The sequence below is a fragment of the Panthera leo genome, chromosome B3, assembly GCF_018350215.1.
Source record: "Panthera leo isolate Ple1 chromosome B3, P.leo_Ple1_pat1.1, whole genome shotgun sequence".
Classification (NCBI taxonomy): domain Eukaryota; kingdom Metazoa; phylum Chordata; class Mammalia; order Carnivora; family Felidae; genus Panthera; species Panthera leo.
The window spans coordinates 68,891,361-68,907,981 of NC_056684.1; the positions used below are offsets into that span (position 1 = coordinate 68,891,361).

Sequence of the window (16,621 nt, forward strand, 5' to 3'; positions counted from 1 at the left end):
ATTACTAAATCTTATCAAAGACAAACTTTTGATAATTAATAGGAATACCCAGAAATGTGTACAGTTCAAGACAGTTTATCATGTCCTAACTTACAGAAAATGTGTTACAGATACAATGGCTCTGATAATCACAGGAAATAACGATAAGATTTTATTTTTGTGGATCTCAAGGTTTCTTCTGAAGTTGCCTAGTTTTCAAAGATGGTAGCTAAGAATGCTTTGATTAAATGTCAGTAACTGGGCCTGCCTTGTGTCCAGCCTAAGTGAATGAGAAAGAACACTGAGTGAGAATTAAAGCAGAGTTTTTGAGTGAGTCCTAAGTTTATGTTCCTTGTACCCTTTTCCCATCAAAGGTAGGTTCTCTTTAGTGAATTCTACCCTCGTGCCATTTATCAGATAGTGAATTGCTCACAATGCTCATAAATTAAGTGATAAGGTCACAGCTCCACTTTCTCTCTGTAAACCTGTCACAAAACCAGTGGTTTGATGGCTCGCTTGGCCAGTAGCCACTTACTAATCTCAAAATCACCTCAGGACAAGTGAGGTGACACCTTCTCAGCACAAGGTGAGAAAAAAGAGCTAAGACAGAATAATAACATAGTAGCTTGGCAGTTGGACTTTGCAAACATGAAGAATGTTGGGTTAGACTGGTCATCGGCTGATTTTAATAGGTTTTAGGATCCCTTTTTGAGGGGAACAGATGCTCGTGGGTCATTTGGAATGAGTTAGGACCAGCCAGCCTTTGCTTTCCTTCTGTTTATTTTTTTCTTTTAACCTGTTTTTTTTTTTCCATTTAAAATGCAAAAGAGAAGTAGGTCTGCTGACAAGGTAGGGAGTTGTTCACTCTGTTACTGTGAAACACTGTGATGTGTAAGCTTTCCAACCGGCTAGACAGGATCTCCATACGCAGGGTAAGCTGTGCTCTGTCTTTCCCAAGGAGATTAACCAGTGTCCCAATTCCCTTTCCTAGGTTTCCCTAAGCACCACAGAGGCCGCACTCGCGCTAAATAGGTATCTATGTTCTGCTGTGCTTCCGCTCCTCACAAGATGTGCCCCTCTCTTTGCCGGAGCAGAACACTACACCTCTTTGATCGATTCTACACTCCAGACAATATATAGGCTTTCCAAGGGACGTTCCCTCACCAAAGCCCAGAGGGACACCATAGAAGAATGTTTGCTTGCCATTTGCAAGTAAGTACCCTGGCCTGTGGTTTTCACCTCCATGTGTGCATCCGTGTCAGCTGCATTTAATTGTGTAATTGAAAAACTGGTGACTCCAGCTTAAGGAAGTTTCCAGGCCTTAGCCATACACCAACGTCTCCCCAGACATCTCCTCTTAGGTTATGCGGGGACTCCCACTTACCTCAAGTTTGCTGATCACCTCTGCATGGAGTCTCATCTCTCACTATGGAGAAATGGGGGGCACAGCTCAGACTCTTGCCCTGAGGGTTGGTGGAACAGAAGATGAAACTGTCTTTCAGGCCTTAAGTATTCAGATTAAGAACTAATGTTTTGGTTCCTAAAAGCCAGAAACCAGGTTTTTCCTTCTCTAAGTGAGTGGACCTTTACACAGAGACCAGATGTAAGAGTGTGAATCAAAGCAGCCTACCTGTAAGCCTCAAAGAACCTGGAGCAAAGATAAGAAGGAATCTCCAGTCCCAGTGGGGAATTAAGGGCAGTAGTTTTCACCACTGCAGATAGGTATCAGAGCAACCAAGGACAAAGGGTAAAGTCAACCCAAGAGACTTGGATCCTCAGAAAACTGTCAAGTCTGATAGGGTCAAAGGAAGAAGGCCCCTTCCAATAGCAGGTCTCAGCAATATGGTCCAGATGCTGATTTGCTGTGTTAAGCCAGTGTTTTCTGCCTTGGAATCATATAGGGAGCTACAAAATAAATATCCAGTGTCCATGCCATACCTCAACCCCCAAAATCAAACCTTTAGTAATGGGACCCAGGCTTACAATTTTTGAAGCTCCCCGGGTGCCTCCATAATACAGCCAAGATTGAGACCCACTGCTCTGGGATGTCCAGGAGATAGGCCCAGCAGGTGTCCCTGTAGTGGCCCGCTGGATATGGTCCTTATTCTTGTTGAATGAATGGTTTCCTAATCACACAAGGGATGACTATGTACTGGGGGGGGGGGGGGGGGGGGACAACTAGGGCTACCTAGAAAAAAAAGCAATAATTAGTAATGAATTTTATATTATAATTCCAAGATTTAGAGACAAGGCCATTTACTTGCTGTATATTTCACTTTTTACTCCAGGACTTTTTATCACAAGGCCGGCTCTTGGAAAAGTTGTCAGCCAGATGAGTTCTCTTGTCCATCTCCATTCACATCCATTCTCCTTGTAGGATTTCTTTCCTGAAATTCCAACATTTAACATCAGTCATTAACTTGGCCTCCATGGCTCCTTGTGCATCCGTGGTTGGAAGTCAGTAGGTCTTGAACTGAACATACATGCTAAATTATGTATATGGGCACTTTTCTGTGCAGAGAATTTGGAGATTCCATTCAGTTTTTAAAAGCCTTGGTAATCTAAAAATAAAAGTGAATCAGTGTTGTTTATCTCTCCTTTCTCTATTTCAGAATTGTACCAACTACCAACGCCATGAACTCTTCGATAATTTGATAAATTGTTTGCTAATTGATTATAGTATTTGCCTGTTTAAGGAGGGTTGTTTTGTTTTGTTTTTTTTGAGGACAGAGCCTTAACCTAAAGAAATGATTCCAATAATGAGGATTTCAGAGATTGGATAGTAACTCAGAGGGTCTTAAACTCCCTTGCAGTCACACCAGTAGGTGGCCTCAGATTCCACCTATGCACTGGTCAACTCCATCATCCTTTGCAGAGTTCAAGGAGACAGTTGGCCCTTAGAGATGGCTGTAAAAATCAACTGCACCTTCTTTCTATTATATTCTTTGTACATAATCCGTAACTATATTTTGATGGTGCATAGACTCTAGGACATCTTATCACCTGGTGATTAGACTTTACCTTAGGTATCTCACTTCGTTAGCCACACATTCCCCTTTTATATTTTAAATATACAGTTGACCTTTGAACGACACGGGTTTGAATTGTACAGGTCCACTTGTATGTGGATTTTTTTCAATTAATACAATACTATAAATATATTTCTCTTATAATTTTGTTAACATTTTCTCTAGCTGCCTTTATTGTAAGAGTACAGTATATAATACATATAACACAAAATACCTGTTAATCAATTGTTTGTGTTACTGGTAAGGCTTCCAGTCAATAGTAGGTTATTAGTAAGGTTTTGGAGGGGGTCAAAAGTTATATGCTGGAGGGGTTAGCACCCCTAGCTGCCATGTTGTGAAAGGATCACCTGTACTTACTTTGAAAGTGTGTTATCATTGACCGTGATTTACCCAAGATCTTGTTTTAGGAGCTAATTATTCTGAGGCTTAGTTCTGGTATATGGTGTTTCTTCTTTCTTCCTTCTTTCATCATTTTCTTACCTTTCTATTCTTTCTTATTTCTTACTGCAGTCACTTGAGGCCTTCGATGTTACAGCAACTCTTGCGACGTCTTGTCTTTGATGTGCCGCAGCTCAACGAATACTGCAAAATGCCTCTTAAGGTAAACCTCTTTATTGCTGCAGAAATACAGTCCACGGCACAGAAACTTGCCTTGAAAAACATGAGGGCTTCACAATTGGAGAAAAATATACATTCAATGAGTTTTACTTTTTTGAGGGCTAAAAAGATACAACCCACCCTATCACACCCCTATCTGAATGTCCAGGTTGCAGAGAGTAGATCATTAACTGCTCCAATTTTCTTTAATTGCTTTCCACTGGCTACATGTTATTTAGCAGAAGTTAATGAGGGGGACTTGGATTGTGCAGTTTCCTGCCTTAATTACGTTTTCAGAATGTATCCAATCTCAAAAAGCTTTGAAGGCCTTGTGATTATTCATTCAAGTACAGAAACTAAATTGTCCTTTTTCTATTCCATACTGTTTTGTGCCTTTTTTTTCCCGTTGAACAAACCCTCTTTTGTGTTTGTTTTTAACTCTTACCTGCTTTCCTTTATGAATGTAAAGTAGAAAGAGCCATAGAGCTATTTGTTGTCTCATTCATGATTTTCTCATAAATTACAATAATTTTATCACTGGCACAGGGAGCATCTGGGCCTGGGTGGGAGGGCACCACAATCAACTGCCCACCCAAGAGAAAAATGTTTTTTTAACTTTCACCTATGAGGTACCTGCCGTATTTGCATATTCATTGTGTCGGCAGTGGCTAGCCACACCTGAAAATTCTGCCTGGTGACTTTAACAGAACTTTTCCTTTTTCTCAGAATTTGGCAAAGCCAAGGATTTCCAGAAGCATTTTACTGGGATAAACAGAATTCCCAGAAGCCTTCAGTTCAGTCCTCTGTCTCCATGCCAGGCAGAAAGCAGCTTGTATATCGTCAGAGATTCCACTGCCCTCCAAGGGCTATTCTTCTAATCTTAATCCCAGTAAGCATTTTAGCTGAAAACTATGGTTTTCATAGTCCAACCTGGCATTGCTTCCTCAGCAGGCCTGTACTGCCAGCTGGATTCTGGTCCCTGAGGAAGCAGCATCAGTAGCACTCAGTAAACTCGCTTTTACTTCTTAGACCAGCGGGATTTTTCTTAGAGGGTGTGGATTCCACCTGTTGGGATAGGAACTTTGGCGCTGTGCTTCTGCCCTCTCCTGGCCACATGTGGAACTGTTGTAACACGGCTGGGCCATCAGAAGGCTCAAGAGAAAAGCAAGGAAGCCATGGGCAGTAATCAGTATAGAGAAAATCTTCAGACCCCTCGGGGTGCTTCCTCACCATCTCCATATCAGCATCACTCAGAGTCTTCTAGATTTATAAGCAAATGTCTCAGAAGAAATTATTCCCACCTTTGAGTGGCTGCAGTGTTAGATAGCAACTACTTCATTTGAAGCAGAAAGAGTTCCTCTCCATTTTCCAGCAACTGCTGGGGGCACATTAGGAGGCACAAGAGTTAATCAGGTGGATTCAGCTCCGGCTAGAGCTCATTAGGCAGGAAAGCAGACCATTCCCAGTGGTGTCTGAGGGCCTCTCTGTAGATAACCCAACTGTTTCAACTGTTGGTTTCACTCTCATGTCTGCCCCCTGCTGTTGTGTTCTCCCCTGCATGTTGCGGATGCCTGTGGATCTTCCGTACCCCACCCACTGGTGCAATCCTGTTCAAACCTCCCAGCTTCTGACAAATCACTATGAACAGTGCTGGAAGTATTACTGTCTGCCTTCAGGATGGGGGAGCTACGGGCTAGCTGTGGAGGAGGAATTGCACCTGACGGAGAAGCTCTTCTGGGGGATTTTCGACTCCCTCTCCCATAAGGTAATGGCAGTACTTCTGAACAAAGAGGGAGCACCTTGATAACCAATGAGTAATAAATGCCTGTGAATAATAATAGCTAATGTTTTTAGCCTTTGCCACGTGCTAGGAACAGAGCCGGTTGCTTCCCAAGTGTATATCACACCATCCTTACCCAAGTCTGTGAAACAGGAGCTATGCTAATCATCATTTCACAGACGAGGATAAGTCTCAGAGCAGTTGAATAACCTGTCAGACTCACAAAGCTAAAACACAGGAGAAGGACTTCCAGAGCAAATTAGAAAAATATTTCCTAGTTTCAGTCTTGATGACTTACCCTCACTGTCATTCCTTTCCTCCTGACATTGTGTGGGCCCCTGTTAGCCAGTCTTTACCAAGCTCAGTTGTAGAGGAGAATCCCCAACAGCTGCTCTGATGTTGAGATGTGGGATTTTCAAAAGACCACATACCATTCTGAGGAAGGTTCTTCACAGCCACTTGCTTGAGGAGAAAATTGAGTAAGAGGCCTCTGTACAGTCTGACTGAAATACAGTTCAAACTGTCAAACTTGCCTCCACTCCCCTTAGCCCAATTTATTTAGATTTTTGAGGTCGCCATCTTTAAAGGTGGAAAATGAGTAAGTCTGGCTTTCTTACCACAGTCTGAAGCTTGTGGATAGCTCCAGTTGGTGTTCACCTGCACTTAAATTTTATTTATTCCAGTGTTCCTTTGGTCTAGTAGGAGTAGATCAAAAACTGTTCCTAACCCCATATTATTTGACTGAAATTTCTTCCGGGCCCCATTCAAGAGAGAACAGATGTGATATTGAGCCGTCTGCTGAGGATACCAACATAAGACCCATATCAGCTGCAGAGAGGACTGTCAGAGCTTCTCCTGTCCTCTCCAGTCACAGGTTGGGTCTATAACCATCTGTGGTAGGCAAGTTTATAGACCACCGTAATCCTTAGATATTCTTGCAATTAACTATTTGGGAGATACTGATTTAAACTTTGATTAAAGGATTTTCACCTTAAAGCAAATGGAGACTTGAGGGCTTTACGGGTTGTCGTTTGATCTTCCAAGGATCCTTAAGTTTCCACCAGAAAGCATCAAAGGATATAGATGTTCCCCATTTTGGTGAATCTGGACAAATGCAAGCATTTTATTTTTTTCAGCTAATTGATGAGTTGTTCCCTGTGGGCGGCACTAGTTCTTATCTCTGTGCTATCATGGTCTTTGTCTTTCCTCACAGAAGTATGACCCAGACCTTTTCCGAATGGCCCTTCCTTGTCTCAGTGCTATAGCTGGGGCGCTACCACCGGATTACTTAGATACCAGAATCTCAGCCACGTTGGAGAAACAGATCTCAGTGGATGCAGATGGCAACTTTGACCCCAAACCCATCAACACCATGAAGTGAGTCCAGAATCATCTCTAAGCCAGTCGACATTTTGGCCAGTGGCTGGTGTTTCTCTTTCAGAAGGTAGCGAGGATTATGAACTTTTCTTCCTTCTGTCCTGCTAATCCTGCGGATCATTTTCTTTGACACGCTACAAGTCAAGTTAGGCACTGGGTTTGGTCAGCTTCTGAAGGTCTAATCCATCCATATCTGATTATGTGCTGTATTATTATATTCTGGGCTTTCCTTTCGGGGGTTGGTTTATTTATTATAAGAGACTAATGCTTTCCACAAATAAATGTCATCCGAGGCATTGTTAAGAACCACGCTGACAAATGATGCAATTAATTTATTAATGAATTTTTTGACAAAAATCGTCATTCTTTGTGAATTAGGCCTCTATAGTTCTAATAGCATTATACATCAAAATAACTCTATAAATAACACTCAGCTGAACTCCAGTAAGGCCTCAGGGTGTGAGTGACAGAACAGGATGGGGTCCTTATTTGAAAGACTGGACCCACTCTTTGCCATGCCAAGGGATGCTGGAATTTTAGAATCACCCTACAATAGTGTCTTTTACTTCCTCCGTCTGGTTCCCCAGCATTCCTCTCTAGCGATGATTAGGCCACAGATAAAATATTGGGCAACATATGCCCAATTTTGTCTTCTGGCAGTTCTTTCCTAGTTATGATTATGTGTTGTGGGTCATATAGTCTTCATGTCCGGGTGCATTTTAAATGAAGAGCTCTAAAAATGCTTTAGATTGAACAGGGAAATCAAGACATCCTGTAAGAGCCCCTTAGACTTGTGGTTTGCGGCAGTAGCTCCCATAGGAGAGGCATAGCTTGAGCCATTCCTAGGGGCCGTCAGCTTTGATAATGTATAAAATTCACCTTCGGGAAAATTATGTACACATCCTATCACATGGAGCCTTGAGCGAGTGGATGGCAGGAAATAGAATTGAACCTGCTGTAAAAAAGAGGTAAGGGGTGTGATAAAGTACCAAGCTAGAGCCCAAGAGACGCAGGTGTTGACTTCAGAGAACTTTACCTTGTGAAAACGTAAACATACTGAAGGAATGACAGATGGTGTAATCACTTGGATGCCTTTATAAACATTTTGAGATATACACTAACAATTGTTTGCTAGCGATGAGTGGGGTTCCATGTTATCTTGAGAGTTCTGATTTCTTCACATATACCTCTGGCATCAGTATGGTTCTCCAAAAAATATAAGTAACAGGAGCTAGAAGTTAAGCAGAAAAGCACATGATTGCAAGGATACAGGGTTATAATTAAAACCTAGTGCAAAGCTGACCAACCAGGCCTCAGGAAGCACAGGAACCAAGGCACGGTGACGACATGAACAACCTTCAATGTAGTATCCCCATTAGATGAATCAGCTCAAAGACTTTGCTGCCCTGGCCTCAAACAACTCAAGACTCAAATTCCAGGGAGAGTGAGTCTGATTGGCCTACTCAGATGTCCATTCTTGGTGACTGTTCACATAAGACTCCATGCAATTCAAGACTTGTTCCTCAAAGGAAAATGGGGGTGCTTTTTGTTTGTTTTGTTTTGTTTTTTGTTTTTGTTTTTTACCACTAGATGGGACAGAAGCTGCCAGGCTAACAGAAACAAGTGTCTGCTCTCCTAACCAAATTCTAATATTTAAACATGAGTCTCTGAATCCAAAAAAGTAGACAGTCTTTTGTAACATTTGGTTCTCTGTCTATCCATTTCTGGCATTCCCAGATTGGAGTTGGTGAGGTTACAGGCAGTGTCTTTGGATAAGGGGATTTTCACTGTCTAACCCAGGTCAGATCTGGCACAGGAGCCAATGGAATCTTGAGCAGCTGGAAGGAGGTCACCTGTGCAGCAGAGGCTCCTACAGTGATGTCCTCCAATAAGACCTGGTGTGTGTCTGTGACCCAGCATGGACAGGCCATGAAGTTCACAGCTGGGAATCCAGCTTCAGCCTTGGGTTAGCTGGTCCCTCCCGTCCAACTTCTGCCAGCTGATCGTTGGTTCTGGCCATCTTTTCAGTACATCCAGCTGAAGTGCTTGGGGAGGTTGTAATTTTTTTTTTCTCATTTCAGTTTTTCCTTGCCTGAAAAATGGGAGTACATCGTCACCAAGTACGCGGAGCATTCACATGATAAATGGGCCTGTGACAAGGTAGGGATTATCATCCAACTGACAATTGTCAGGGGGAAAAAAAAACAGCCCAAGAACATTAAAGGGTCCAATCCTGGAAATCTGCCTGATTTGTCTAAGTGACAGACTGGCCATGCCAAGAGAATTCATTATTTCTGAGCAGCAATTTCCCAGGGATGGTGGAGGTCGGAGAAATAGGCAGCAGCAGTGGCTGGTGCTGCTTTTTGTATTTCTCAGGAAAATGATTGATTCTGGGAGTGTTAACTCTTTTCTAAACATTGCATTTTCTGGAGTTTGCACCGAGCATGTGATTTTGACATAAATGCATAGTATGGGGCAGGAGGCATTCGTGAAATTCTTTCTTTGAATGTAGCATTGGAAAAAGGGAAGTGCAGTTGAAAGCCTTACCCTTGTATTTTGTCGGCAAGCTGCATTTCATTCTATGGAGGACCCGCATCTTCCCATGGTAGGCAGCCGTAGAACTTCCAGACACTCCCTTATTAATAAGCCTGTCCATCTGGTGTTTAAAATTCCTCACCACATGAGGTCAGGCTGCTTAATGAGTTTAATTGCTCTGTCAGCCCTTTAATGCTGGCAGGCAAAGTGGGAAGAATGTGCCAAAGACATCCAGGATTCCTGTGGGCCGCCAGTTGAGGACTGGGGCCATTGCTCAGCTGCGGCTTCGAGCATGTAGCAGTGAACCCATCTCCCCTGCAGAGCCACAGAAAACCACCTCCGAGCAGTGTGCCCTAGAGAGGGGGCACATTTAGCCGCTCTCTCAGCCTCTGCATTGATCTGGGGTCAGTTTTTTTTCCTTTGATCAGTTTCTGTTTGGGGCTGGTGATAACAACAACCCTCGTAACCATAGAGTGGGCTAATACGTCATGATTTTAGAGCAAAGGTTGGCAAACCTTTTCTGTAAAGAGCCAGATTGAGGGACGTCTGGGTGGCTCAGTCAGTTAAGCATCCAGCTCTGGCTTAGGTCATGATCTCACGGTTCTATGAGTTCAAGCCTCACATTAGGCTCTCTGCTGTCAGAATGAAGCCTGCTTTGGATCCTGTCTCCCTCTCTCTGCCCTTTCCCTGCTTGCACCTGTGCGTTCTCGTTCTCTCTCTCTCTCTCTCTCTCTCAAAACTAAATAAACATTAAAAAACTTTTCAAAATAATAAAATAAAGGGCCAGATAGTCAACATTTTAGGTTTTACGGGCCAAGCAGTCTCTGTTACAACTGCTCATCACTTTTGTGGCAACACAAAAGTAGCCAGAGGTAACACATAAATGAAAGAGTGTGTTCCGATAAAACTGTATTTAGCAAGTGGGGTTGGGTGGATTGGCTAAAGGGCTCCAGTTTGCTGACCCTTGCTCTAGAAGGTCTTCACGTATGCCCATTTGGCCAGCCTATGAATTAGGGGAAAGGGACACCTCCATGAATCCAAAGTAGTATCCAATCCATTACTAATCCATGTGGATTTTACCTCCTTAGTCTCTCTTGAATTTGTGTATGTCTGTCTATGCCTGGCTTTAGTCCAAGCTACAGTCATCTTTTGCCCAGATGATGGTGGTAACATCCTAACTAGTCTGCCCACGTGCATTTTCTCCACTCTGTCCTTTACGCTGCTGGCAAGTGCTAGTTTCAGTATGTAAATTTAGTCATATTCTACCGCTGTTTTCCAGTCCAGCCCTCCTCCTTGTTAAAATCCCTTAATAGCCTAACCATTTTTAATACAAAGGCCAAAATCCCAGACATCGCCCAATAGCGGACACTATCTAATCTGGCTTCTGCTGCCATCTCCAGCCTCCTCTCTCCCTTTGCCCTCTGCTCTCCAACCTCATCCCCTCCTTTTAGCATGTCTGTCTTTCTCTCTCTCTCTCTCTCTCTCTCTCTCTCTCTCACACACACACACACACACACACACACACACACACACACACACACCACACACACACACACACACACACGCACACTCTACATAAGCCTGAAACCCCTTTCATTCTGAGCCAGGTCCCCATCTGCACCCACACAAACAAACACCAGTTACCAATTCATCCTTCAAATATCCATCCCCATGTGAGTTCTTCCTAGGACACTTCTTTCCCAGATTTCTCAGATAAAGGCCCTCTTAGCATCTTGTTCTTTTCCTTCATGGTTTTCATAGCAGCTTATATATTTATATTAATATTTATATTTATAACAATTAAACAGTTTCACCAGTTATTGACTACATGTTTACTGGTGTGGAATTTGATGAATCTCTCTCTCGGTCTCCCACTGGACTATAAGCACGTTTATAAGGAAACATGTTTGCTCACCATTGCCAAGTGGGCATTGATCATCTAACAAAGAAAAGAGAATTTTTCCCCTGCTTTCAAGAACTTCACACTCTTGTGGGATAAAGAAAATAGGCCAGCCATTATACAGGTTGTGGGAATGATCACAGGGTTAGAGCACATAACCCATAAGGGGAGTCCCTAAGTCAACAGTGGGGGTCCAGGAATGCTTCCTTGAGCTGGTGACATCTCTGCTATATGATAAGGGACAGGTAGTTGTTCAGGCACAGGGTAACAAGTGCAGTGCAGTCCATGGGAGCAGCAGATGGGAGCAGAGAAGCAAGAGAGAATCTGGTGGCTTTAAGGAACCATAGTTCAATATGGTGGGATCACAGAGTAGAGCAGATGAAGAAGGGTGAGACATGCGTCTAGAAGGGTCAACAAGATCTCGCCGTAGCTTTAGAGTCCACAAAGAGTTTGGGTTTTACCATGATGACAGATCGGGGTCAGAAAATCTTAAAGCAGTAGAGTGCCCTGATCTCGGTGATTTTATAAATATTGCCTGACAGTGGCGTAGAAAATGGAGTCCACAGAGAGGTGGCAAAACTGGAGGCAGGGAGACCACATGGAAGCTATTGTAATACTCCAGGTGAGAGCCAATGGTGGCCTGAACTAAAATACTGGCAGGGAAGCTAGGGAGAGGCAGACAAATGAATATGTCTGGGAAGTTGAACATAATATGAGCTGGTACAGAGAAGAAGGGGGCATCGAGGAAGATTCTCACACTTCTGGCTTGGAAAGTGAGTGTAGCTGGTGCCATTCACTGAGATCCAGGGAACCAAGAGGAGAGGCCCCCTAGAAGAGTAAAATGCTGGGTTCTGTTTCAGGCATGTGAGGAGGTACCTGTGGACATCCAAATAGAACTTAAATATGTTTGAAAATTAGGGAAGAGATCTGGGCTGCAATCCTGATTTGAGATTAGGCCACCTATGGACCGTGGGCCTGGATTACATCTACCAGGGAGGGTGTACCTTTGAGAAGGGACAGAAACTTGAGAAACATACACATTAATGCATGGGCTGAGGCAGAGCCTGAGAAAGAACATCCAGGAGTCTATGAACTGTGAGGTTACAACAATTCAGGGGCTCTTACTTTCCTCTGTATCCCCAGTGCCAGGGACAGAGTCTGGCACCTAATGTAGTAGGCATTCAGCTGATGTTTGTTGAATGGATTTTGAAATTCTTAAACTTCTTTGATGCTAGAAGACCTGCCTTGCTACAATTGTTCCCTAGGGTTGGCAGACAAGCAATGCAAGTCAGGTCAGCCTCCTCCAAGCAGTGGGCAGTGGGACCAGTCCTCAGATGCCTTTAGCCTTGACTTCTTTCCTTGCCTGTGAACATGACACACTGACCTGAGAAGCGTTGTTCTCGGGTCTTTTGAAACATCCTTCTATCTGAAACACAAGCGAGTAAGCAGCGAGGACAGCTGCTGAAACAAGAAGAAATAAAGGGGGCAGAGTTCAAAATCCAGGGGGGCAGAGAGCTTAATGGCCTTAAAGGATCAATTAGACATTTTGGAGGGGAATTTTCAAGCTCTGTCACATCCCATTATTCCATTTGTTCAGTGAAAATAGAAGCTGGGATTTGGGTCATATAGGAGGGCTCTTTGGATGCCAAGGATATTTGAACTGAGAACATTTCTACAGAGTCAGAATGGATGGAAATATGGAATTTCCCTGGATGAAAATGTGAAGACCCATCCACTGATAAGGCCTTTCAAGACATTAACAGAAAAGGTAGGAAACTCGCCTCTGGTAGCACTGAGTGGCCATGCTGATTGTCCTTACTTGAGAATTGTATCAGGTGGTCAGAGGAATTCAGGGCACATTCATTCTCAAGTTTACATAAACTCCTCAGAAACTCACCAGTGGGCAAGACCCTCAAGGACCGATTTCCAGGAGCCCATCCTCACATTCTGTTCTTTGGCCCTGAGCACCCACCGGATGGAGAAGCACTGTTCAGCCCTTGAAGGCTGAGCCAAAATGCATCCGTAATTCACTTGCAACAGGACTAGGAAGGGCTTTTGTCAGACTGTTGACGTGGGGGATTTGGGGTTGGGGAAGCATTGAATTGCTGGAGAAAACTAAGGTAGAAATAACTTCCAGTTGTGACAGATGAAGGGAGTAGAGAAAAGGACCCCTAGGGAAGTATGGACAGGTGTCTTTGAGATGATATTATTATTATTATTATTATTATTATTATTATTATTAAATCTGGTTCAACTCAATTCCGAATTCCTATCTTGGTATCAATAAGAGTTCTTCGTAAGCTTTCAGCTTTATGTCACACATAAAGGATGGCATATGTATCTCTGTAGGTGTACTGGCCATTTGTAAAATGGTGCAGAGCTCAAGAGAATTCTAAATCTAAGAAACTCTACTTCCCAAGCACAAAGGAGAGTTTTGTGCAGATGGATTCCCTCATGTCCCAACTGAAACAGTGACTAGAGCATGAGGAGTCACTCTCCTATTCTTGCTCCTCTTTATCCATAAACTGTGGATAATGTCTGGTACGTTTCCTCCAGAGGCAGGAGACTATAGGGTCTTGCACTTGCAAACGTTAGAAAGACTGACAATGGCATGTTTCAGGTGAGATGCCGCAGAGGGTGTTTGGACCTAGTGAGAGAGGAGGCTGGAGCCAGCTGCAACCACGTCCACCGTGGGGGCAACTTTCCAGGGAGTCAGGCCTGTCATAGTGCAGGGGCGTGCTCTGCAAAGCTCTTCTGCCTGGATTTTCTTCCAGGAGAAGGAAATTTACCGCTGGCCTGCTAGAGAGTCCCTGAAAACCATGTTGGCTGTGGGCTGGTCTGTGGAGAGGACCAAAGAGGGAGAGGCCCTGGTGCAACAGCGGGAAAATGAGAAGCTTCGGAGCGTGTCCCAGGCCAGCCAGGTATGACAGCGTGCCCGGGGCCGACACTGGGCCAGTGAGGAACCCCCAGAGAATCTGGAAAATCTGTCCCTGGTGTGTCAGGGGCGAGGACTACCAACAATGAAACCTGGGGATCTTTCGGGGATACATCTTTGGTAGCTGAAGTCAGGATACTGATAAGAGTAAGGAAAATAATGGCAAACCCAGTGATTCTGTCTTTGCTTTCCCAGGGCAACAGCTACAGTCCTGCTCCCCTGGACCTCTCCAACGTTGTGCTCTCCAGGGAGCTCCAGGTCAGTGTTGGTGTTTCCAGAACAGTTTGCTTTCTAAAGCCTCCAAGTGCAGGACATATTACCCTCCAAAGAGTTTTGTTCAAAAGGAGTGAGGAGGCACCTGGGTGGCTCAGTCGGTTGAGCATCCAACTCTTGATTTCGGCTCAGGTCATGATCTCATGGTTCGTGAGACCGAGCCCCACATCAGGCTCTCTGCTGACGGCATGGAGCCTCCTTTGGATTCTCTCTCTCCTTCTGTCTCTGCTTCTCCCTTGCTTGTGCTCTCTATCTCAAAATAAATAAATAAACTTAAAAAGAATCTTTAAAAAAAAAAATAATGACCCTAGGGAGAGAAGGGCTCTTTAAAAAATTAAAATAAATGAAAAAGGAGTGAAGAGAGGGGAGAAAACCTAGAACATGTCACCACTGAAATATCAGAATTGAAAAGAACCAGACTGGGCAAGGGCCACAGGGCAAGTCTCGGGTAGAATAAACCGGTTATCTAAGCAGGCCAGGCTTTGTACTTCTTCCAGGGCCATCATCACAGGTAATGACTCACTAAAAGGAGGAAGAAACTGCAAATTACTGTATCAACACACAGAACTAACAGCTAGGAGGAAAAAAAACTTGGAACAAAACTAATAAGAGCTAGGAGAAAGCCTGTGGAGCAGCCCCCACTGGGGTGAGGGTGACTTCCTGGTCCCAGCAGGTGCCGACAGCTGCAAGGGCACTTGCATATCTCATGTCCTGTGGAAGATTCACTTGAGTGCCCCGTGTTGGTGCAGAATTCAGGGGCGTACAACCAAGAGGATGAAATTAAAAGCCCCAAGCTGCCTCCTCCCATCCCTCCCCTCCCGCATACATCGGTGGCCAGGATTGGCCCCAACCCAGGGCAGATACTCCCCAGACAGTCTGTCAGACCAGCCCTTTGGACCTTAGAGAAAGTGTCTTTCCAACGTACACCCTTGATTCCAGGTCACTATTTTCTGAGCCTTAGAAAGATGAACTCTCTTTGAACAATTGTATTTGCAGCCATTTCTCTAAGATGTGATTATTTTTAGCCTGCTAAGGTAAGGGTTTTGGGGGGATCCTGACACCCACTGCCATCTCCCTGTTTCAGGTCAGGAGTAAAATGTTCAAGTCCTGCCAGAATGCAGTTTCAGGTGGAAATGTGTGTGTCTCATAAATGCATCAGACTGCCAGGATAATAAGTTATAAGGGAAGGACAGAATTAGAAGCTGTTTTCTGTATGGAGGGGAAGCTATAAAAACTAATGAGGTGCATAAACACAGACTAATTAATGATGGGAGACACTTCGCGATGTGCTGTTAGCATTTGGTGGTGCTCAGTTCCCGAGGCTGCCTGAAACAGCCCAGCAGATATGGACCCATTTTTCTTCTTTGCTTTTGCTCTGACTGTTGTCTCTTTGGTGGGACACAGGGAATGGTGGAGGTCGTGGCCGAGAACTATCACAACATCTGGGCCAAGAAGAAGAAGCTGGAGCTGGAGAGCAAAGGTGAGCCAGGTTCCCGGTGCCCCCTGCAGGAGGGGAGCTGGGGGTGCGGCAGGTACATTTTCCCGGAAGTGCAAAGGAAGGGCCAAAGAGTTGGTCATCTCTCACTTTCTTGTCCCCAGGTGGCGGCAGTCACCCTCTGTTGGTACCATATGACACCTTGACAGCCAAGGAGAAGTTCAGGGACCGAGAAAAGGCACAGGACCTGTTTAAATTCCTCCAGGTGAACGGCATCGTGGTTTCTAGGTAAGTCATCTTCCAGGTGATGTTAGGGGGGCAGGGAGGACTTGTGGATGTGGTCTCTCCTTCCCCAGGTATTTAATCACCTGTCTGCAAAACAGACAGGAGACAGGATAATGGTCAGTATTCTGAAATGAGAAAACTTTTATTGGGGAGCATGAAGCCATCTTTTCTGACCTAAACAGGACCAGTCAATATCAATTTTTAAAGCTCAGTTATAGCAAAGAATCATGACAAATTATACATGTACACCTTAAACATTTAATTTGAAATTGAAACATATAAACATTCATTCATTCACAAATCTTGTGCTATAGGCCCCCGAAGCTTCTCTTTGTATATTGTTTTATCGATTGGCCTTCTAAAGCATATCCATAGGGCATCATCAGACCTTTGGGACTTGGGCTTCTTTGCAGAACGGCAAGAATTACGGCATATACAAAACCATAGAAGTGCAGTATCTTCTAGATTTTTAAAAATGTCTATTTTGGGGAGAGAG

At 44.1% G+C, this 16,621-nt stretch overlaps 1 protein-coding gene across 1 annotated transcript in view; it reads left to right on the forward strand.

Moving 5' to 3' along the window:
- RYR3 (ryanodine receptor 3) overlaps positions 1-16,621 on the forward strand; it is a 526,048-nt gene that overhangs the window by 410,232 nt on the left and 99,195 nt on the right. The window contains exons 48-57 of the mRNA XM_042942518.1: positions 971-1,191; positions 3,519-3,609; positions 5,230-5,370; positions 6,599-6,762; positions 8,844-8,922; positions 12,876-12,965; positions 13,972-14,118; positions 14,328-14,390; positions 15,810-15,885; positions 16,005-16,128. Coding sequence (XP_042798452.1) covers positions 971-1,191; positions 3,519-3,609; positions 5,230-5,370; positions 6,599-6,762; positions 8,844-8,922; positions 12,876-12,965; positions 13,972-14,118; positions 14,328-14,390; positions 15,810-15,885; positions 16,005-16,128 — 1,196 coding nt within the window. The remainder of the gene's footprint in view (positions 1-970; positions 1,192-3,518; positions 3,610-5,229; positions 5,371-6,598; positions 6,763-8,843; positions 8,923-12,875; positions 12,966-13,971; positions 14,119-14,327; positions 14,391-15,809; positions 15,886-16,004; positions 16,129-16,621) is intronic.